Source organism: Coregonus lavaretus, assembly GCF_964263955.1.
Source record: "Coregonus lavaretus genome assembly, chromosome: 4".
NCBI lineage: Eukaryota > Metazoa > Chordata > Actinopteri > Salmoniformes > Salmonidae > Coregonus > Coregonus lavaretus.
The window spans coordinates 40,732,089-40,756,939 of record NC_139991.1 but is presented as its reverse complement, the minus strand read 5'-3'; the positions used below and the strand labels follow the sequence as shown (position 1 = coordinate 40,756,939).

Below are 24,851 nucleotides of genomic sequence, written 5' to 3'. Positions count from 1 at the left end.
AGCGAGTAAACTGCCTCTTCCATCAATCCTATTAGCAAACATTCAATCATTTGAAAATAAATTGGATGACCTAAGATTACGGTTATCCTACCAACGGGACATTAAAAACTGTAATATCTTATGATTCACCGAGTCGTGGCTGAACGACGACATGGATAACATACAGCTAGCGGGCTATACGCTACATCGGCAGCATAGAACGGCTGACTCCGGTAAGACAAGGAGTGGCGTTCTGTGTATATTTGTAAACAACAGCTGGTGCACAAAATCAAATACTAAGGAAGTCTCGAGGTTTTGCTCGCCTGAGGTAGAGTATCTTATGATAAGCTGTAGACCACACTATTTACCAAGAGAGTTTATCTATATTTTTCATAGCTGTCTATTTACCACCACAAACCAATGCTGGCATTAAGATTGCACTGAATGAGTTGTACAAGGCCATAAATCAACAGGAAAACGCTCATCCAGATACAGCGCTCCTAGTGGCCGGGGACTTTAATGCAGGGAAACTTAAATCCGTTCTACCTAATTTGTACCAGCATGTTAAATGTGCAACCAGAGGGAAAAAAAACTCTAGACCACCTTTACTCCACACACAGAGACGCATACAAAGCTCTCCCTCGCCCTCCATTTGGCAAATCTGACCATAACTCTATCCTCCTGATTCCTGCTTATAAGCAAAAACTAAAGCAGGAAGCACCAGTGACTCGGTTAATAAAAAAGTGGTCAGATGACGCAGATGCTAAGCTACAGGACTGTTTTGCTAGCACAGACTGGAACATGTTCCGGGATTCTTCAGACAGCATTGAGGAGTACACCACATCAGTCACTGGCTTCATCAATAAGTGCATCGATGATGTCGTCCCCACAGTGACCGTACGTACATACCCCAACCAGAAGCCATGGATTACAGGAAACATCCGCACTGAGCTAAAGGGTAGAGCTGCCGCTTTCAAGGAACGGGACTCTAACACGGACGCTTATAAGAAATCCCGCTATGCCCTCCGACGAACCATCAAACAGGCAAAGAGTCAATACAGGACAAAGATTGAATCGTACTACACTGGCTCTGACGCTCGTCGGATGTGGCAGGGCTTGAAAACTATTACAGACTACAAAGGGAAGCACAGCCGCGAGCTGCCCAGTGACACAAGCCTACCAGACGAGCTAAACCACTTCTATGCTCGCTTCGAGGCAAGCAACACTGAAGCATGCATGAGAGCACCAGCTGTTCCGGATGACTATGTGATCACGCTCTCCGTAGCCGATGTGAGTAAGATTTTTAAGCAGGTCAACATTCACAAGGCCGCAGGGCCAGACGAATTACCAGGACGTGTACTCCGAGCATGTGCTGACCAACTGGCAAGTGTCTTCACTGACATTTTCAACATGTCCCTGACTGAGTCTGTAATACCAACATGTTTCAAGCAGACCACCATAGTCCCCGTGCCCAAGGACTCTAAGATAACCTGCCTAAATGACTACCGACCCGTAGCACTGACGTCTGTAGCCATGAAGTGCTTTGAAAGGCTGGTCATGGCTCACATCAACAGCATTATCCCAGAAACCCTAGACCCACTCCAATTTGCATAGCGCCCAAACAGATCCACAGATGATGGAATCTCTATTGCACTCCACACTGCCCTTTCCCACCTGGACAAGAGGAACACCTACGTGAGAATGCTATTCATTGACTACAGCACAGCATTCAACACCATAGTGCCCTCTAAGCTCATCACTAAGCTAAGGATCCTGGGACTAAACCCCTCCCTCAACTGGATCCTGGACTTCCTGACGGGCCGCCCCCAGGTGGTAAGGGTAGGTAACAACACATCTGTCACACTGAACCTCAACACGGGGGCCCCTCAGGGGTGCGTGCTCAGTCCCCTCCTGTACTCTCTGTTCACCCATGACTGCATGGCCAGGCACGACTCCAACACCATCATTAAGTTTGCCGACGACACAACAGTGGTAGGCCTGATCACCGACAACGATGAGACAGCCTATAGGGAGGAGGTCAGAGACCTGGCCGTGTGGTGCCAGGACAACAACCTCTCCCTCAACGTGACCAAGACAAAGGAGATGATTGTGGACTACAGGAAAAAAAAGAGGACTGAGCACGCCCCCATTCTCATCGACGGGGCTGTAGTGGAACAGGTTGAGAGCTTCAAGTTCCTTGGTGTCCACATCACCAACAAACTATCATGGTCCAAACACACCAAGACAGTCGTGAAGAGGGAAAGACAAAGCCTATTCCCCCTCAGGAGACTGAAAAGATTTGGCATGGGTCCTCAGATCCTCAAAAAATTCTACAGCTGCACCATCGAGAGCATCCTGACTGGTTGCATCACCGCCTGGTATGGCAACTGCTTGGCCTCCGACCGCAAGGCACTACAGAGGGTAGTGCGTACGGCCCAGTACATCACTGGGGCCAAGCTTCCTTCCATCCAGGACCTCTTTACCAGGCGGTGTCAGAGGAAGGCCCTCAAAATTGTCAAAGACTCCAGCCACCCTAGTCATAGACTGTTCTCTCTGCTACCGCACGGCAAGCGGTACCGGAGTGCCAAGTCTAGGTCCAAAAGACTTCTCAACAGCTTCTACTCCCAAGCCATAAGACTCCTGAACAGCTAATCATGGCTACCCGGACTATTTGCACTGCCCCCCCACCCCATCCTTTTTACGCTGCTGCTACTCTGTTAATTATTTATGCATAGTCACTTTAACTCTACCCACATGTACATATTACCTCAACTAGCCGGTGCCCCCGCACATTGACTCTGCAACGGTACCCCCCTGTATATATAGCCTCCCTACTGTTATTTTATTTTACTTCTGCTCTTTTTTTTCTCAACACTTTTTTTGTTGTTGTTTTATTTTTACTTTTTTTGTTAATAATAAATGCACTGTTGGTTAAGGGCTGTAAGTAAGCATTTCACTGTAATGTCTGCACCTGTTGTATTCGGCGCATGTGACCAATACAATTTGATTTGATTTGATTTGATTCTTGGGTCTGACGCTACAAGCTTGGCACACCTGTATTTGGGGAGTTTCTCACATTCTTCTCTGCAGATCCTCTCAAGCTCTGTCACGGATGGGGAGCGTCGCTGCACAGCTATTTTTAGGTCTCTCCAGAGATGTTCGATCGGGTTCAACTCCGGGCTCTGGCTGGGCCATTCAAGGATATTCAGAGACTTATCCCGAAGCCACTCCTGCATTGTCTTGGCTGTGTGCTTAGGGTCGTTGTCCTGTTGGAAGGCGAACCTCCGCCCCAGTTTGAGGTCCTGAGCGCTCTGGAGCAGGTTTTCATCAAGGATCTCTGTGCTTTGCTCTGTTAATCTTTGCCTTGATCCTGACTAGTTTCCCAGTCCCTGGCGCTGAAAAACATCCCCACAGCATGATGCTGCCACCACCATGCTTCACCGTAGGGATGGTGCCAGGTTTCCTCCAGACGTGACGCTTGGCATTCAGGCCAAAGAGTTCAATCATGGTTTCATCAGACCAGAGAATATTGTTTCTCATGATCTGAGAGCCCTTTAGGTGCCTTTTGGCAAACTCCAAATGGACTGTCATGTGCCTTTTACTGATGAGTGGCTTCTGTCTGGCCACTCTACCATAACGGCCTGATTGGTGGAGTGCTGCAGAGATGGTTGTCCTTCTGGAAGGTTCTCCCATCTCCTCAGTGGAACTCTGGATCTCTGTCAGAGTGACAATCGGGTTCTTGGTCACCTCCCTGACCAAGGCCTTTCTCCCCCCATTACTCAGTTTGGCCGGGCGGCCAGCTCTAGGAAGAGTCTTGGTGGTTCCAAACTTCTTCCATTTAAGAATGATGGAGGCCACTGTGTTCTTGGGGACCTTCAATGCTGTAGAATGTTTTTGGTACCCTTCCCCAGATCTCTGCCTCGACACAATCCTGTCTCGGAGCTCTACGGACAATTCCTTCGATCTCATGGCTTGGTTTTTGCTCTGACATGCAATGTCAACTGTGGGACCTTATATAGACAGGTGTGTGCCTTTCCAAATCATGTCCAATCAATTGAATTTACCACAGGTGGACTCCAATCTCAAGGATGATCAATGGAAACAGGATGCACCTGAGCTCAATTTCGATTCTCATAGCAAAGGGTCTAAATACTTATGTAAATAAGGTATTTCTGTTGTTTATTTTGGATACATTTGCAAAAAAATTCTAAAAACCTGTTTTTGCTTTGTCATTATGGGGTATTGTATGTAGATTGATGAGGATTTGTATTTATTTAATCCATTTAAGAATAAGACTGTAACATAGCAAAATGTGGAAAAAGTCAAGGGGTCTGAAGACTTTCTGATTGCACTGTATAATTGCATAATTGATTTTTATAGCCACGTGGGGCTATTGTGGTGATCATGTAACCTAATGAATCACACTTTTTCCAGTATTTGGGAGCACGGACTGTAGGCCTTATATTAGGCATTTTGACTGTTGAATTAGTGAATTCCATTCTGTATGTAGACTTGTTATAGCCATTTGCGTTGCGCAACCCCATCACGCAGAGCGTATATCTAACAAAATATTGATTAAGTCTTAGCTATAACCTGTCCTGAGTGAAATAGCCAAGGGGTCCCAAATGGTCAAGACTATGTATAGCCTGCTATTCTTATTGCCAGATCTGTTTTCCCTATCAGCCACTGCACGTGCTTCTTCAACTATTTTGTTTAAAATGTATTTAGAGGCTATATTTAGAGGCCTGTGAGCTAGGGTCTCTAAAACAGAAATAGAGTTCTAAAATTATTCCGCTGAACACCAGTACCCAAAATAATAGCCTAAATTGCAATGCCTACAAGTTGAAGGTCTATTTTTTATTTGTTTAAAGAACTTTGGAGAATTTAGATAACTTTGAATACACATGGATTTCAAATTTTATTTGTCACATGCGGCGAATACAACAGCTGTGTCACGACTTCCTCCGAAGCTGCCTCCTCTCCTGGTTCGGGCAGGCTTCGGTGTTCGTCGTCACCGGCCTTCTAGCCACTGCCGCTCCATATCTCATCATTCTATTTGTTTTTGTCTTGTTTATTACACACACCTGGTTCATATCCCCTCATCAGTACCTGTATAAGTGTTCCCTCTGCCCCTTGTCTTTGTGTGTGATTGTTTATTGTGAGGAGAGTGACGCTCGGTTGAGCTCCTTGTATTTTGTATTGCCGGCTTATTTTCCCCTGCGCCTGTTTTGCGCACTGGACTGTTTTGACGCATTACTGCGTAACTCTGTATTCCGGAATACATTCTGTTATTCAGTGATTTACCCTCCTGCGCCTGACTCCGTCAAATCACCCATCACAGAATCACACACCCGCCATGGAGTCAGCAGGAGAGGAGCACATGCCGGGAGTCATGGCACGGGTCCGGGAGCATTTGACGATGCTAGCCAGCTTGGGAGAAGCGATGGATCAGGTTCTCCAGATCGTCCAACGCCTGGAGAGGAGAGGACCCGATCTGTCGGGACCAGCTGGACGACCGGATCCAGCCACCCACACCCCAGCACCCAGAGGGATCCATATATCCCGACCACGGGATTTCGACGGGACAGCTGCTCTCTGCCAGGGATTCCTCCTCCAACTAGAGCTATACTATTCAAGCATCAGCCCGGCCCCATCGGAGCGGGAGAAGGTGTCCGCCCTCGTCTCCTGCCTCTCAGGGAAAGCCCTGGAGTGGGCCAACGCGGTCTGGAATGAAGGAGGAGCCACGTTGGACAACTACGGGGAGTTCGCTCGCCTTTTTCGGGCTGTCTTTGATCACCCGCCCGAGGGTAGAGAGGCGGGTGAGCGGCTGGTCCACTTGAGGCAGGGGACAAGGACCGCGCAGGAATTCGCCCTGGAGTTCCGGACTCTAGCAGCTGGGTCCGGGTGGAGCGAGCGGGCCCTCATCGACCACTTCCGGTGCCATCTACGGGAGGACGTCCGAAGGAAGCTAGCTTGCCGGGACACCATGTTGTCCTTCCCTTAACTGGTGGACATGGCCATCCTGGAGGGGGCCTGCCCGTTCCAACCCCCCCCAACCCGGATCATGAGCTGATGGAGCTGGGTGTAGCGGTGATCCGGGAGAGCGGAGGACGACAGTGCCAGTGTCACTCTGGTGGCACGCGATTTCACTGCACGATGTCGTCAGCGTTCTTTTGGGTCTGGAGGCGGCAGGCAGGGCACTCTCGCGTCACCCCACGTATCGAACACCCACACTCGTTCAGAGCCCTCTGCTGCGCACTGTACCCTACCCATCCACTTTCCTGATTACATTGTAGTTCCCCAGTGTAAGGCGCTGGTCGATTCAGGCGTAGGTGGGAACTTTATGGACAGGTAATTTTCACATAGTCTAGGCATTACATTGGTTCCCTTATCCATTCCACTCCCCATCAGAGCACTTGACAGTCGACCATTAGGGTCCGGGATCGTTAGGGAGGTTACAGCACCAGTCACTATGGTTACACACGAGACTCATCGAGAGCAAGTCACTTTTTATTATTATTGAGTCTCCTGATTTCCCTGTTGTGTTAGGTCTCCCCTGGTTAGCACTCCACAACCCCACCTTTTCATGGCCGCAGAGGGTTCTCATGGGGTGGTCGTGAGAGTGTCAGGATAGGTGTTTCCGTTGGTGCAACCATGGTGGAAAGTACAGACAGTACCTCCACCGTGTGCATTCCCCCCAAATACCTCGATTTGGCGCACACGTTTTCCAAAACGCAGGCGACCAAATTACCACCTCATCGGGCGGGGGATTGCACGATAAACCTCCAGGTAGATGCTATGGCTCCCAGGGGTCATGTGTATCCCCTGTCACAGGTTGAAATGGAGGCTATGGAGGGGTTTATACGTCCCTCCCCTTCAACCGCCTCCTCAAGTTTCTTTTTTGTGAAGAAGAAAGACGGAGGTCTGCGCCCTTGCATTGATTACCGATCACTGAACAAGAGGATGATACGATTTAGTTATCCTCTACCCCTCATTCCATCTGTGATCGAGTCAATGCGTGGGGCGCGCTTCTTCACAAAATTAGATCTCCGGAGTCCGTACAACCTGGTGCGAGTCCGAGAGGGGGACGAGTGGAAGACAGCATTCAGCACAACCACGGGGCATTACGAATACCTGGTGATGCCTTACGGTTTGATGAATGCTCCATCCGTCTTACATTTTACATTACATTTTAGTCATTTAGCAGACGCTCTTTTCCAGAGCAACTTACAGTTAGTGAGTGCATACATTTTTCATACTTCCAGTCCTTTGTGAATGAGGTGTTTCGGGACATGCTTGGTCGAGGTGTAGTGGTCTACATCGATGACATTCTGGTGTATTCCGCTACGCGCACCGAGCATGTGTCCCTGGTTCGCAAAGTGCTGGCCCGAGTGTTGGAACATGACCTTTATGCCAAGGCAGAAGTGTCTGTTTTTCCAACAGTCCGTCTCCTTCCTCGGATACCGCATTACCACCTTAGGTGTGGAGATGGAGGGAGATCGCATTTCAGCCGTGCGTAATTGGCCGACTCCAACCATGGTAAAGGAGGTGCAGCGCTTTATTGGCTTTGCCAACTACTATCAGAGGTTTATCCGGGGCTTTGGCAAGGTCGCAGCTCCCATCACATCTCTGTTGAAGGGTGGGCCATCCCGGCTCCGCTGGTCTGCTGAGACTGACAGGGCCTTCAGTAACCTGAGGGGTCTGTTTACCTCAGCCCGGTACTGGCCCACCCCGATCCATCACTACCGTTCGTAGTGGAGGTGGATGCGTCCGAGGTAGGGATAGGCGTGGTCCTATCTCAACGCTCTGGCATGCCACCCAATCTCCGCCCCTGTGCCTTCTTCTCCAAGAAGCTCAGCCTGGCGGAGCAGAACTACGACGTTGGTGATTGGGAGCTGTTGGCTGTTGTCCGAGCCCTGACCGTGTGGAGGCACTGGCTCGAGGGGGCGAAACACCCTTTCCTTGTCTGGACGGACCACCATAACCTGGAGTACATCCGGGCAGCGAGGAGGCTGGACTGTTTTGAAGCATTACTGCATAACTCTGTATTCCGTAATAAATTATGTTATTCTGTGATTAACCCTCCTGCGCCTGACTCCTTCAAATCACCCATCACAAGGTGTAGACCTTACAGTGAAATGCTTACTTACAAGCTCTTAACCAACAATGCAGTTTTAAGAAAGAATACCAACAAAAAAAAAATCACAAAAATAATACTAAATAAAAGTAACAAATATTTAAAGAGCAGCAGTAAAATAACAATAGCGAGGCTATATACAGGGGGTACCGGTACCGAGTCAATGTGTGGGGTCACCGATTAGGGGGGGGGGGGGGGGGCAATGCAAATAGTCTGGGTAGCCATTTAATTAGATGTTCAGGAGTCTTATGGCTTAGGGGTAGAAGCTGGCGCGATCCTATTGGCGCATTCTAGCACACAATACTACCACAATCATTTGGAAGAATGAATTATGTGCAATATGGAAAATAATTGTGTTATGAATAACATCAAACCTGTATGATATGCGTTATTTTTCCCCAAACAACTGCTCACAGTCTTAAATACACAACTCCATAATGTCACGATCGTTGAATGGAGTAGACCAAGGCGCAGCGTTATGAGCGAACATACTTTATTATCTTTAGTGATAATACGAACAAAACAATAACCGATGACGTGACGTCCTAGGTTAAACACAACCAACACGGAACAAACCAAACGGAACAAGATCCCACAACACCTGTGGGAACACAGCCTGTCTAAATATGGCTCCCAATCAGAGACAACCAGCAACAGCTGACACTCGTTGCCTCTGATTGGGAACCACTCTGGCCAACACAGAAATACAATACTAGACTGTGGACATAGAACAAAAACACATAGAATCTACACACCCTGGCTCAACATATAGAGTCCCCAGAGCCAGGGTGTGACAGTACCCCCCCCCCCCTAACCCCTAAAGGCGCGGACTGCGACCGCGCCTCAACATAAACCAAACAGGGGAGGGCTGGGTCGGCATTCCTCCTCGGAGGCGGTTCCGGCTCCGGGCTTGCCCACCACCCTCCAATAATCCCCCCGTAGCGCCCCTGGTCCGGTCTGGCCCCGCTGGCTGGAGCTGGACTGGACATCGTAGGAGCGGATTGCTTAAGCTCCGGTGTGGAGCAGCTGACCGGTACCTGACCAGGCACCGGTGACCCAGGCACGGGTTGTGCCGGACTGACGACGCACACCCCTGGCTTGGTGCGTGGAGCAGGAACGGGCCTTACCGGGCTGACGACTCGCACCCCTGGCTTGGTGCGTGGAGCAGGAATGGGCCTTACCGGGCTGACGACTCGCACCCCTGGCTTGGTGCGAGTGGCAGGAACAGGCCGGGCTGGGCTGACGACTCGCACCCCTGGCTTGGTGCGAGTGACCGGAACAGGCCGGGCCGGGCTGGCGACGCGCACCGTAGGCTTGGTGCGAGGGGCAGGAACAGGCCGGGCTGGGCTGGCGACGCGCACCGTAGGCTTGGTGCGAGTGGCAGGAACAGGCCGGGCCGGGCTGGCGACGCGCACCGTAGGCTTGGTGCGAGGGGCAGGAACAGGCCGGGCTGGGCTGATGACTCGCACCCCTGGCTTGGTGCGAGTGACCGGAACAGGCCGGGCCGGGCTGGCGACGCGCACCGTAGGCTTGGTGCGAGGGGCAGGAACAGGCCGGGCTGGCGACGCGCACCGTAGGCTTGGTGCGAGGAGCAGGAACAGGCCGGGACGGGCTGTGGAGACGGATAGGAGGCCTGGAGTGAAGAGCTGCCACAACCCGTCCTGGCTGAATGCCTACCTTCACACACTCTGTGTGAGGCATCAGCACAGGACGTACAGGGCTGTGTACCCATACTGGCATAACAGCACGTGACACTGGCGCAGGATATCCGGGACCGAGGAGAGGCACTGGAGGCCACGAGCGCTGAGCCGGCACACTCCGTCCTGGCTGCATGCCCACCTTCGCACGACACGTGCGGGGTGCTCGCACAGGACGTACCGGACTATGCCGGACCACTCGTGGCACAGTACGCAGCTCCGCATACCCCGGAACCTGCCCAGTCTCATGCTGCCATGCCTGAGTACGGGGAGTTGGCTCTGCTCTCCATCCAGGCTCCGCCAACCTGCCTTCTGGCCCCCCAAACCCGGTGGCCTCCTCTCCTAATCTCCCATTTCGCCCTGTGGCAGCCTCCTGCTGCCCAGTCGCCCATGCCGTGTGCCCCCCCCCCCCTAAAAATATTTTGGGGTTGCCTCTCGTCCGTCCGACGACGACACTGTTGACGCCGTTGCTCCTCTCTCGCCAGGGCCTTAACCTTAGCCCATGGCCCTTTGCCCCCGAGCATGTCCTCCCAGGACCACAATTTGCCCACCTGGGCCATCGCCAACCTCTCCAGCTCCTTTCCCGGCGCTTCCTCCCATGTCCAGGCTGCCTGCTCCTGGACACGCTGCTTGGTCCTGGTATGGTGGGATCTTCTGTCACGATCGTTGAATGGAGTAGACCAAGGCGCAGCGTTATGAGCTAACATACTTTATTATCTTTAGTGATAATACGAACAAAACAATAACTGATGACGTGACGTCCTAGGTTAAACACAACCAACACGGAACAAACCAAACGGAACAAGATCCCACAACACCTGTGGGAACACAGCCTGTCTAAATATGGCTCCCAATCAGAGACAACCAGCAACAGCTGACACTCGTTGCCTCTGATTGGGAACCACTCTGGCCAACACAGAAATACAATACTAGACTGTGGACATAGAACAAAAACACATAGAATCTACACACCCTGGCTCAACATATAGAGTCCCCAGAGCCAGGGTGTGACACATAACCATAAAGTAATTGGTGACCGATTTAAGAAAACCCTATAAGGACTTAGTGTGACTCAGCATTCTATATAGACCTAAGGTATTCAATGTAGCAAAAAATTATTATATGGTTCCAATATAACCCAGACCAAAGGACTTTACAACAACAATGACCCTGGAAATTTGAGCTGGAAAAAAAGCCTGCTTTTCCATGATACCAATTGAAATTATCTTGGCTTTTAGAAAATGTAATTGTATGCAAGCCAAAGTATTTTTTGCACCTAAGTATCTATCTTCTTAAGTACAGCAATGTATGATTCTAATTAATGGGACATAAGTATGTAAAGATAAGAACATGTTGCCAATACAAAACCCTTAAGTAAGCAAAGGGATCTGGATAAGAATTTCCTTTTGTCATTGGGCAGATGCCAAAATACTGGTAACAATGTGTGAATAATTTATACATGTTGCATGTCCTCTTGATAAGGTTCAAGCACTGTTTGGCCACATAATTCCATTGTAGTTGATAGGAGTTCACACTTTTGTCAGGTGCACAGCAGCAATCTATCAGTATTAGAGGATAAATGTCTCATTAATTTGATACCATCAATCTTGTTAGGATCAAAGGGAGAATGTTCAACGTTGCTGCTCAAGCCAAGCTCTGGTTCTATTCACTCAGTTAGTGGGGATTTCAAGGCCAAGAGTTTACCTGAGTTTTCCCCCTCTCTCTGACTAATCCTATTCAAACATTTACATGCTGATACAAAACAAAAACGATCTTCAAAGGAAGTTAATGTGTAAAGGACTTTAAATTACTCTCACACCACATGAACTATGAACGCAAGCGTGAACTGGCTGTCCAGCCAGCACTGCAAACAGGACCCAACAATAGAATAGAATAGAACACCTAGATATCATTGCTGGGGTAGGCTACCTGGGGAGATAATAGAACACTTGGCAGTGACACATTTGACAAAGTAACAGTGCTAGTGATGGGTCCTAGAAAAAGCAATATATCTTGAACAACCTACATAGCACATCCAACACCGTTTATGAGCATTCTGTGCCTTGGAGAGAGACCATTCATTCACTCAACCCCCTCACGCTGGCTCTCAGTCCCATCAGTGAATGGATGCCTCAGTTTTTATAGTAATGACCCAGCCCACAAACCCATCCCCCATCCCCTTGTCTCTCTCTCTCTGATTGGAGGATTAGATGAGCGGGGCCTGGATGACAATGAGGCTCCTACTCCCATCATCCTTTGCTCCACCCGGTTGTACGGAATCAGGCCTGTGTGTGAGCAAAGTGAAGATCTCAGAAAAGGAGGCATGGCTACTGTGTCCTCTCACCAGCCTCCACGCTCCTTATATCAGGGTGAGTCTCCTATCCTTGTACACTACGTTGACTGGTTCTATGCAGCCACAGATGGACCCCTGCAGATAAAATGGATACATTTCTAGACTGAGAATGAATAGTACATCAGACAACACCCCGGCTCTGATGTATTTAAAGAGACTGAGTAGTAATCCTCTCATATCTATCATGTATAGTGTGCATCCTATATAGTTACACATTTATAAATATATTATATTGCCTTATTCATTAATTGTATAATATTTCAATATAAAAAAATAAAAAAAGGTTTTCATCAGCATGTTTTATTCCTCTCTGCATGTCTTTCACATATATAGGTTTTTCATGAGGTATTTTCTGTCTTGAATGCATTGTATACAAATGGATGATGAGCAGTATTGTGTTGCACATTGTCACACTTAAACAATAATGAGAGGGCATACACATTTCAGTAATTTAATACTGTTACTCTACTGAAGCCTGTTACACTGTTGGACAGGGGTCTGTTGAATGCCACGTCTTCAGCCCACCAACAATGGTGCCATACTGTCACGGTTTCGGCCGAGGCTGCTCCTCCTCCTTGCTCGGGCAGGCTTCGGCGGTCGTCGTCCCCGGAGTACTAGCTGCCACCGTTGTATGTTTCATGTTCGTTTGGTTTTGTCTTGATGTTGTACACCTGTTTCCAGTTAGTGTTCATTAGTGTCCTATTTAGTTCTCGTTGTGTGTGTCAGGTGTTGTGTGTGATTGCGCTTCTGTTTGGTGTTCTGTGCTACGTGTTTCCCTCCGTTGTTTTGGAGAGGGTTTTTCGCACATGTTAGTGCGCCTTTTGTTTGACGCCTGTGTGCGCCTTTATTTTCGCCTCCGGGCTTGTTGAGCTCGTGTACTAAGTGAATATTTCACTAAAGTCTTTTGGACTTAGTTTCTGCGTCCTGCGCTTGATTCCTGCACCACACCCACCAACAGCACCCGTGACAGAATCACACACCCCATATAAATGGAATCAGCAGGAGCAACAGCCGCACCTGAGTCGCTGGAGGAGCATGTCCGCGGCCAGGATGACCAGATCAGACAACTGGGGACCGCTCTACAGGATGTCATCAACACCCTGCACCGATGGGAGTCCAGAGGGGTACCCACACCTCCACCTACCTGGCCACCACCATCGGTCGGTCCACCAGTCCCAGGTCCGGAACCCAGTGGGATTCGGCTCTCGCTCCCGAGGGCGTATGACGGCACAGCTGCCGGGTGTCAGGGGTTCCTCCTGCAGGTGGAGCTCTACCTGGCCACTGTACACCCGGTGCCCTCGGGACACGAGAGCGTTTCCGCCCTCATCTCCTGTCTCACGGGCAAGGCGTTGGAATGGGCCAACGCCGAGTGGAGGAGGATAGACGCCACCACCATCTCCTACGCGGAGTTCTCCCGTCGCTTCAAGGCCGTGTTCGACCATCCACCCGAGGGCAAAGCGGCGGGGGAGCGTCTATTCTACCTTAGACAGGGGAGGAGGAGCGCACAGGTGTTCGCACTGGAGTTCCGGACTCTAGCGGCAGACGCAGGGTGGAATGAACGGGCCCTCATCGATCATTTTCGATGTAGCCTACGGGAGGACGTTCAACGTGAGTTGGCCTGCAGGGACACCAATTTCACCTTCGACCAGTTGGTCGACATGTCCATCCGTCTGGACACCCTGCTGGCCACCCGTGGACGTCCCGAGTGGGGTCCGTCCATTCCACCCTCCAGCACCTCCGAGCCGAGCCCTATGGAGCTCGGGGGTGCTGGCGCTAGAGAAAGGAGGAGAAGGAGCCCGAGGGGGCCTGTCCCCTGTACCAATTGCGGTCGTGGAGGGCACACTGCGGCCAGGTGCTGGGGAGGGTCTCCAGGAGGAGGAGACAACAGGCCACGCACTGGGGAGCATTCCCAGGTGAGTAGACGCCCCACTTACCCAGAGCTCTCTGTTGCGCACTTTTGTATACCTGTTCATTTTCCACAGGTTGCACCTCATTCCCAGCATAAGGCGCTAGTAGATTCAGGCGCAGCTGGGAATTTTGTTGATCGGAAGTTTTGTTTAGATTTAGGGATTTCCCTCCTGCCTGTTGACAAGCCTTTTCCCGTTCATGCTTTAGATAGCCGCCCGTTGGGGTCGGGGTTGATTAGGGAAATCACAGCGCCACTTAGGATGTGTGCGCAGGGGGGTCATGAGGAGACTATACAGCTATATCTGATCGACTCTCCTGCGTACCCGGTGGTGCTGGGAATTCCCTGGTTAAGTACCCATAACCCTGCCATTTCGTGGCAACAGAGAGCTCTCAATGGGTGGTCTGCTCAGTGTGAGGGGTGATGTCTGGGTGTTTCCGTGGGGGCGACTTCGGTGGAAAGTCCAAACCAAGTGCCCGCATTGCACATTCCGCCTGAATATGGGGATTTGGCTATTGTGTTTAGTAAAGCTAGGGTGACGCAGTTGCCTCCTCACAGACAGGGGGATTGTGCGATAGACCTCCAGGCAGGAGCAGCGCTCCCACGGAGCCACGTGTATCCTTTGTCTCAAGAGGAGAGAAAAGCTATGGAGACTTACATAGCCGAATCTTTGAGACAGAGATACATACGGCCCTCCACTTCTCCTGCGTCCTCGAGCTTCTTTTTTGTGAAGAAAAAGAATGGAGGGTTGCGCCCGTGCATTGATTACCGTGGTCTCAATCAGATTACTGTGAAATACAGTTATCCACTCCCTCTGATTGCGACCATGACGGAGTCATTGCACGGAGCGCGGTTTTTCACAAAACTGGATCTCAGGAGCGCGTATAACTTGGTGCGCATTAGGGAGGGCGACGAATGGAAAACAGTGTTTAGTACCACCTCGGGTCATTACGAGTATCTCGTCATGCCATACGGGTTGATGAATGCTCCGTCAGTCTTCCAATCCTTCGTGGATGAGATTTTCCGAGATATGCAGGGACAAGGGGTGGTCGTGTACATTGATGACATTCTAGTGTACTCGTCTACCCGAGCCGAGCATGTAGCCCTGGTGTGTCGTGTATTGAGGAGGCTGTTGGAGCACGACCTGTATGTCAAGGCAGAGAAATGTCTGTTTTTCCAGGAGTCGGTCTCCTTTTTGGGTTATCGGTTGTCCGCGTCAGGGGTGAAAATGGAGGTGGACCGTGTGTCAGCCGTGCGTAATTGGCAAACCCCAACCACTGTCAAAGAGGTGCAGCAGTTCTTGGGCTTTGCGGATTACTACCGGAGGTTTATCCGGGGTTTTGGACAGGTGGCAGCTCCCATCACGTCCCTTCTGAAAGGGGGTCCGGTGCGCCTGCAGTGGTCAGCTGAGGCGGACAGGGCTTTTGGGAGACTGAAGGACCTGTTTACGTCGGCTCCGGTGCTGGCGCATCCGGATCCCGCCTTACCCTTTCAGGTCGAGGTGGACGCGTCTGAGGCCGGTGTAGGGGCCGTACTCTCTCAACGGTCCGGCACGCCACCTAAACTCCGCCCCTGTGCTTTTTACTCTAAAAAGCTCAGCCCGGCGGAGCGAAATTATGACGTCGGGGACAGGGAGCTGTTAGCTGTAGTTCAGGCCCTTAAGGTGTGGAGGCATTGGCTTGAGGGGGCTCAACACCCTTTCCTCATTTTGACTGACTATCGGAACCTGGAGTACATCCGGGCAGCGAGGAGACTGAACCCTCGCCAGGCTCGATGGAGTATGTTTCTCGCCAGGTTCCCAGAACGGTAAGGCAGATGCTCTGTCCCGGCGGTATGACACGGAGGAGAGGTCCGTTGAGCCTACTCCCATACTACCGGCGTCTTGTCTAGTGGCACCGGTTGTGTGGGAGGTCGATGCTGAAATCGAGCGGGCGTTGCGTGCCGACCCTAGCCCTCCACAGTGTCCTGTGGGTCGGAAGTACGTTCCACTCGAGGTTCGGGATCGACTCATTTACTGGGCTCACACGTCACCCTCCTCTGGACATCCGGGTATTGGCCGGACAGTGCATTGTCTTAGCACTAAGTACTGGTGGCCCACGTTAGCCAGGGATGTGAGGGTTTATGTCTCCTCCTGCTCGGTGTGCGCCCAGTGTAAGGCGCCCAGACACTTGCCCAGGGGTAAGTTACAACCCCTGCCCGTTCCACAACGACCCTGGTCCCACCTCTCAGTGGATTTTGTGACAGACCTTCCCCCCTCGCAGGGGAATACCACCATCCTGGTCGTTGTGGACCGGTTCTCTAAGGCCTGTCGTCTTCTCCCTATGTCGGGTCTTCCTACTGCCCTACAGACCGCAGAGGCACTATTTACCCACGTCTTCCGGCATTACGGGGTACCCGAGGATATAGTGTCTGATCGAGGCCCCCAGTTTACCTCCCGAGTCTGGAGAGCGTTCATGGAGCGTTTGGGGGTCTCGGTGAGCCTTACCTCGGGGTACCACCCGGAGAGCAATGGGCAGGTAGAACGAGTCAACTAGGATGTGGGTAGGTTTCTGGGGTCGTATTGCCAGGACCGGCCGGAGGAGTGGGCTCGGTATATTCCCTGGGCAGAGATGGCCCAAAACTCTCTCCGCCACTCCTCTACCAACCTAACCCCCTTCCAATGTGTGTTAGGTTACCAGCCGGTTCTGGCACCTTGGCAGCAGAGCCAGATCGAGGCCCCTGCGGTGGATGATTGGGTGAGGTGCTCGGAGGAGACGTGGAACGCTGCACACGTCCATCTGCAGCGGGCCATCCGTCGACACGAGTCTGGCTCTCGACCAGAAACCTGCCCCTCCGCCTGCCCTGCCGGAAGCTGGGTCGGCGGTTTGTGGGGCCTTTTAAAGTCCTGAGAAGACTGAACGAGGTGTGTTATAGGTTACATCTGCCTATTGAATATAAGAATATTAACCCCTCGTTCCATGTGTCTCTTCTCAGGCCGGTGGTAGCTGGTCCACTCCAGGAAGGTGAGATAGGAGAGACTCCTCCGCCCCCACTGGACATCGAGGGGGCTCCGGCGTACACCGTTCGGTCCATCTTGGACTCGAGACGTCAGATGGGGGGTCTCCAGTATCTCGTGGAGTGGGAGGGGTACGGCCCAGAGGAACGGTGCTGGGTGCCGCGGAGGGACATCCTAGACCCGTCTCTCCTGTCGGAGTTCCACCGGGGGCATCCCGCGCGCCCTGCTCTGCGTCCTCCTGGTCGTCCCCGAGGCCGGGGTCGGCGCACGGCTGGAGCCGCGCGTCAAGGGGGGGGTACTGTCACGGTTTCGGCCGAGGCTGCTCCTCCTCCTTGCTCGGGCAGGCTTCGGCGGTCGTCGTCCCCGGAGTACTAGCTGCCACCGTTGTATGTTTCATGTTCGTTTGGTTTTGTCTTCATGTTGTACACCTGTTTCCAGTTAGTGTTCATTAGTGTCCTATTTAGTTCTCGTTGTGTGTGTCAGGTGTTGTGTGTGATTGCGCTTCTGTTTGGTGTTCTGTGCTACGTGTTTCCCTCCGTTGTTTTGGAGAGGGTTTTTCGCACATGTTAGTGCGCCTTTTGTTTGACGCCTGTGTGCGCCTTTATTTTCGCCTCCGGGCTTGTTGAGCTCGTGTACTAAGTGAATATTTCACTAAAGTCTTTTGGACTTAGTTTCTGCGTCCTGCGCTTGATTCCTGCACCACACCCACCTACAGCACCCGTGACACATTCACTATGAAATACAGCCACACAAAGCAAAAACCTAAATGAAATGAATAACTGATTAGTGAAAAATCCCTCTTTAATTTGCATTTAAGCTATTCCATTATAAAATGCTATATAATATCATTCTATACACAAAGATGATCCCATACATGTAGTTTATTATGTTTACACAACTTCTATTTCATAGTGATGATCCAGACCTTCAGTAATGGGCCTCATGGAGGGTGTGTTTCAACTAAACTGGTCAAACAGTGTGATAAGTTATGGTGTATGCCAAGACTTGGCACAAATCAATTCACACACATCTCACAAGGCCTCACTGTTTAATATGTGACTTAATTCATCTGGATATAATGTCAAGGGCCATTGTACAACTTCTCTCTCATGGCACAATAGTGCAAAGACCAAACGACACATAGTCCGTCTTGTGATCCCACACTGGAGTCATGCCATATCATAATGGGATTTCACATGTGATTTCAAGCTAGGTCATTCTTTTATATTGGGTCCACAGATATGACATCACTGCAGGTCACGAGACAGGAACTATTAGCTACAGTCACAGATCGATTTCTGTGCCATAACATTGAGGACAATGGGACTTCATATAGCAAATTTGCTCCATGGCTTCATTTGTTAAATCTTAGTCAATGACATAGCTAGAAACCAGAAACACAACTCAAAATCTAGTAGTCCATCAATGATCACTATGCAGTGCAGAAGTAAACAATAATGTGTGAACACATATTTACCTTAAAGGCAAACCTTACTGAGGCCTCTGGAAACAGGACATTTTGTGAAATGCAAAACATATCTAGTTCTAAAGTTTCCATATTTGACACCTGATCATAGATATATTAATTTATGCAATACATAATAAACTGAGAGCGGGGATCAGTAATCTGGTGTCAAGTCAATAGTGAATTATTCCCTATCTTATTGCTGTGTTGTAAGACAATCACCAAACCAGGTCACTGTGTCAACAGGAACTACTGTATGTGAACAGTTTGTGACCATTCTTCTTCAGTTTCAGTTTGTGACCCTTCTTCTTCAGTTTCAGTTTGAAAACCAGATCCCAGGTTAGGTCTGAATATTAACAGATAGATAAGCCACACCAGCCAGTAAAATATTGACTTTTGTGACCCTATTGCCCTGAACCTAACTAGATTGCCCAAGGGATGTCTTGCTTCCATAAAGTGGACCCCCCCCCCCCCCCCCCCTCCAGGCTGTCCAGCCTATGGCAATGATCAGTGTCAGGGCAAGGGTCGCCCTTATCGCTATACTCATCCAACATAGATTTGCGACAACACCCTTTTTGTCATTCTGCTCAGGGATAGCAAGAGAGGCGCATGTATGACACTGCCAGAGAGACAGGAGAGACAGAAGAAGAGAAAAGTAGAGAGAGAGCATGTGACACATGTTGGCTGTGAGGGAGAACACAGATAGTGATAAATATTTTCAGGTGTACTTGTAGGTTACATGTTCCTGACTACAAAACTTTTACACCTAATTTGCATTCCTCTTTGGGTTGGCAGAACGAAGTGTGGGTGAGTTATTGTTTTGCCTCAGCCTGAACGTTGGTAGAATAACAAGTAGCCTACGTTTGTAACCTATGTGTGCCATTTCATGCATTTTAAGACAGGTAAACGTAGGGCATCTAGAGGAGGGCGTTAAAATAGTGTTAAAATAGTGTTCAAATTTGGAGTGTCTAAAAATATTATTTTTGACCTACAATTGCTATTACTATTTGAGTCCACTTAGTGCAATTAATACATGAGGGGTGGATGTTGACTTTGGTACAGGAAGAAGAAGCAGGAATCAAAGCCCATCAGACAGCTGTAATGAGGTTATGATGGGACACAATGATAAGACTTAATCTTCTGTTTACTGCTACTGTAAAGGGTTATCCTCCCACTGGGCACAACGTCTATTCCATGTTGGTTCAACCTAATTTAATTGAAATGACGTGGAAACAACATTGATTCACCCAGTGTGTGCCCAGTGGGATAGTTATCTACTGCATAGTTTAGGGCTTCTGAAGACATGATGAGACATGATGAGCTCTATGGTGAATGTCTGGATCACTCATTAATCTCAATCTAGAGATGTTGGCATTTTTTCTTTCTACTGATATCATTAGAGGCATGCTTTGATATTTTGATATTTCTGGTTAGGTCCCATTTAAGATATATTGGAGTTTTATATGGTTTGTCAATACATTGTCTGCGTTTGTCTTTGGATTAAGGGGCAATCTGAGATGGGTTGACAGATAGGTTGCCTAAGACACCTGTATATTTTCACTGTGGTCCTTGAGTAAGTGTTTCCGTTGCCACGGTGCTGAATGTCGCTGTGTAACATTGAACTAGATGTGGGAGCACATTAACAGCAAGCAGGAAGTTTCTTTGACGATAGCCTAACTAATCTCTCACAGATCACGACATGTTTATTGCTTTTCAATGTTTTCATACAGTGAAGCCATTTCACTACTTGACTGAACCTCTGTTACAGTTTCAATTATATATTACACTACCCATCTAAGTTTAACGAGAGAACTGTGAGTGATGCAACACCCCTTGAATTCAAATGCTAATTGGGAAGGTGTTTAATCATTGTTTCCTTCGGGGAGGACACACTATCTAATGATCAAAGAGTGTCATGATGAGTGAAGATTCTCTGTCTGATTCATTCCAGGAGCACAGCTAAGCACCCCACCACCACCCCCACAGCCCACCCCTTTCAGAGGCCATGGAGGAAGCCAAGGTCACAGAAGTTCCCCACCTGGAGCGGAGGGTCCGGCAGCGGAAAGAGCCCATGACCGTTCTGAAGACCAAGCTGAGCCGTAGCCTGTCCTGCTCTGTGCCCAGGGTCAAGAACACCTTGACTGGGTTCTTCCCTGTGGTGCTCTGGCTTCCCAAGTACAAGCTGAAAGAGTATATCTGGGGTGATCTCATGTCAGGCCTCATCATAGGCATCATCCTGGTCCCTCAGGCCATCGCCTACTGCCTGCTGGCCGGAGTGGACCCTATCTATGGCCTCTACACCTCCTTCTTCGCCAACATCATCTACTTCTTCATGGGGACCTCCAGGCACGTGTCTGTGGGCATCTTCAGTCTGATGAGCCTCATGGTGGGCCAGGTGGTGGACAGAGAGGTGTATATGGCAGGGTTTGAGCTGGATGACACCAAAGCAGCCACCGTAGATGGAATCTTAAATGTAACAGGAGACTCAGACAGCTCAGCCATCAACCTGAAAATGGGGGCCTTCGGCATGGAGTGTGGGAAAGAATGTTATGCCATCAGCATCGCAGCAGCCTTGACATTTTTGGCTGGGATTTACCAGGTACAGTTTCAACTACTCTGATTGATTCAGCACTCTCAAAACTGCTTTCAAAATTGAGTGGAACAGATGTAACGATTGCTTTTATGAAGTTAAATCAGTTAATAGACTTGATTAAACACTCATGTTCTAAACATCATAAATCACCTCACATCAAAGATGACTGTGCTGAATATTGACCTTTAGATTAGATTAAATTAACTATCTGATAAACATGGTTGTCTCCTTCCAGGTATTGATGGCTGTGTTCAGACTGGGCTTCGTATCCGTCTACCTCTCTGCTCCCATGCTGGACGGCTTCGCCACAGGCGCATCGCTCACCATCCTCACCGTCCAAGCCAAGTACCTACTGGGGCTCAAGATCCCTCGCCACCAGGGCTACGGCACCGTGGTGGTCACCTGGATCAATATCTTCAGGAACATCCAGAACACCAACTACTGTGACCTCATCACCAGCATCATCTGCATCTCTGTCCTGGTGTTGGGGAAGGAGCTCCAAGATCGCTACAAGGATCGTCTGAAGATCCCACTGCCCACAGAGCTGGTAGTGGTGGCGGGCGCTACACTGGCGTCCCACTTTGGAGACTTTCACGGACGGTACGACTCCGGTGTCTCTGGTGCTATCCCCACAGGCTTCATCCCCCCTAAGGTGCCCAGTTTTGGTCTGATGCCCCAGGTGGCCTTCGATGCCATCCCACTGGCTGTGATCAGCTTTGCCTTCACGGTTTCCCTCTCGGAGATGTTTGCCAAGAAGAACGGCTACACCGTCCGGCCCAACCAGGAGATGATGGCCATTGGTTTCTGTAACATTATCCCTTCCTTCTTCCACTGTTTCACCACCAGCGCTGCCCTGGCTAAGACTATGGTGAAAGACTCCACGGGCTGCCAGACTCAGGTCTCCAGCATTGTAAGTGCCTTTGTCGTTCTCCTGGTCCTGCTCTTCTTCGCCCCCCTCTTTTACTCCCTCCAGAAGTGCGTCCTGGCCTGTATCATCATTGTCAGCCTGAGGGGAGCTCTCCGTAAGTTCAGAGACGTGCCCAGTAAGTGGCGCGTCAGTAAGATGGACGCTATCGTCTGGATGGTGACTATGAGTGCCTCAGCTCTGATCAGTGTGGAGATGGGGCTGGTGGTTGGGGTAGTTTTCTCTATCCTCTGTGTCATCATCCAGACCCAGAAGCCCAAGGTTTCTCTGCTAGGACAGATCCATGACACTGTCCACTACGAGGATATGGAGGAGTATGAAAACCTCATGTCCCTCCCTAAAGTGAAGATCTTCCGCTTCCAGGCCCCGCTGTACTATGCAAACAAGGACTTCTTCCTGAAGTCGCTGTACAAGGCCGTTGGCGTGGAACCCTTCCTGGAGATGACCAGGAGGAGGGAAGCAGAGAAAAAAGCAGAGAAAATGGCAGCGAAGGAAGCCAGGAGAGCCGACAAGACTAATGGAGAGGTGAATGTAGGGCTGGTGTCCAGAGAACTTGATTTCCACACTATCATCTTAGACTGCTCTGCCATGCCCTTCGTAGACTCAACAGGGATGCAAACCTTTAAAGGGATCATTAAAGACTATAAGGAGTTGGGTGTCACAGTGCTGCTAGCAAGCTGTAACACCACGGTCATAGATTCTCTCAGACAAGGCTCTTTCTTTGGGAAGGCTGACAAAGACATGGAAAGCTTGTCATTCTATACTGTACATGCGGCAGTTCAATTTGCCAATGAAAGGGTAACATCTAGATCTATTGGTGACTCAGTGGTATAGACCAGAGCCATATACACTGCTAAAAAAAATAAAGGGAACACTAAAATAACACATCCTAGATCTGAATGAATGAAATAATCTTATTAAATACTTTTTTCTTTACATAGTTGAATGTGCTGACAACAAAATCACACAAAAAGTATCAATGGAAATCAAAATGTATCAACCCATGGAGGTCTGGATTTGGAGTCACCCTCAAAATTAAAGTGGAAAACCACAATACAGGCTGATCCAACTTTGATGTAAAACAAGTCAAAATGAGGCTCAGTAGTGTGTGTGGCCTACACGTGCCTGTATGACCTCCCTACAACGCCTGGGCATGCTCCTGATGAGGTGGCGGATGGTCTCCTGAGGGATCTCCTCCCAGACCTGGACTAAAGCATCCGCCAACTCCTGGACAGTCTGTGGTGCAACGTGGCGTTGGTGGTTGGAGTGAGACATGATGTCCCAGATGTGCTCAATTGAATTCAGGTCTGGGGAACGGGCGGGCCAGTCCATAGCATCAATGCCTTCCTCTTGCAGGAACTGCTGACACACTCAAGCCACATGAGGTCTAGCATTGTCTTGCATTAGGAGGAACCCAGGGCCAACCGCACCAGCATATGGTCTCACAAGGGGTCTGAGGATCTCATCTCGGTACCTAATGGCAGTCAGGCTACCTCTGGCGAGCACATGGAGGGCTGTGCGGCCCCCCAAAGAAATACCACCCCACACCATGACAGACCCACCGCCAAACCGGTCATGCTGGAGGATGTTGCAGGCAGCAGAACGTTCTCCATGGCGTCTCCAGACTCTGTCACGTCTGTCACATGTGCTCAGTGTGAACCTGCTTTCATCTGTGAAGAGCACAGGGCGCCAGTGGCGAATTTGCCAATCTTGGTGTTCTCTGGCAAATGCCAAACGTCCTGCACGGTGTTGGGCTGTAAGCACAACCCCCACCTGTGGACGTCGGGCCCTCATACCACCCTCATGGAGTCTGTTTCTGATTGAGCAGACACATGCACATTTGTGGCCTGCTGGAGGTCATTTTGCAGGGCTCTGGTAGTGCTCCTCCTGCTCCTCCTTGCACAAAGGCAGAGGTAGCAGTCCTGCTGCTGGGTTGTTGCCCTCCTACGGCCTCCTCCACGTCTCCTGATGTACTGGCCTGTCTCCTGCTAGCGCCTCCATGCTCTGGACACTACGCTGACAGACACAGCAAACCTTCTTGCCACAGCTCGCATTGATGTGCCATCCTGGATGAACTGCACTACCTGAGCCACTTGTGTGGGTTGTAGACTCCGTCTCATGCTACCACTAGAGTGAAAGCACCGGCAGCATTCAAAAGTGACCAAAACATCAGCCAGGAAGCATAGGAACTGAGAAGTGGTCTGTGGTCACCACCTGCAAAACCAGTCCTTTATTGGGGGTGTCTTGCTAATTGCCTATAATTGCCACCTGTTGTCTATTCCATTTGCACAACAGCATGTGAAATATATTGTCAATCAGTGTTGCTTCCTAAGTGGACAGTTTGATTTCACAGAAGTGTGATTGACTTGGAGTTACATTGTGTTGTTTAAGTGTTCCCTTAATTTTTTTTAGCAGTGTATATCCAAATAAATGGATATGTAAATAAATGGCTCTGGTCAGGGGTGGATTGGCCTACTGGAAATTCTGGCAAATGCCAGATAGGCTGGACCATTTTTTAGTTGGGTGGCTCTGTCGAAATTGACACACCCAAACATTTTTTTTTATATAAATATAAAACAATGAAAAAGGTGACATGGACGGTGTCCCATGGGCCTGGTAGCCCTTTACACTCACAGTCCCTGTCATCCCCTACACGGGTTGGAAATGACAGATTTGGTCACTGATAAGCGCCTAAATTGGAACGCAGTGGCTGTACAGTAACATGCTATACATTACATCAGAGCTCAGGCTCTTCACTTTACAACACTATATGGGATTCAACTGACAGTCGATCTAAACAT

The 24,851-nt window shown here is 49.9% G+C and overlaps 1 protein-coding gene across 1 annotated transcript; it reads left to right on the top strand.

Annotated features, from left to right (window-relative positions):
- Positions 1–19,144: 19,144 nt before the first annotated feature.
- Positions 19,145–23,686, top strand: LOC311128424 (sulfate transporter-like). Its single transcript, XM_084160559.1, has 3 exons — positions 19,145–19,339; positions 20,484–21,131; positions 21,361–23,686. Exons 2-3 carry the CDS (start codon positions 20,538–20,540, stop codon positions 22,882–22,884), a joined length of 2,118 nt encoding a protein of 705 aa, XP_084016685.1. The 5' UTR covers positions 19,145–19,339; positions 20,484–20,537; the 3' UTR covers positions 22,885–23,686.
- The last annotated feature ends 1,165 nt before the right edge of the window (positions 23,687–24,851 follow it).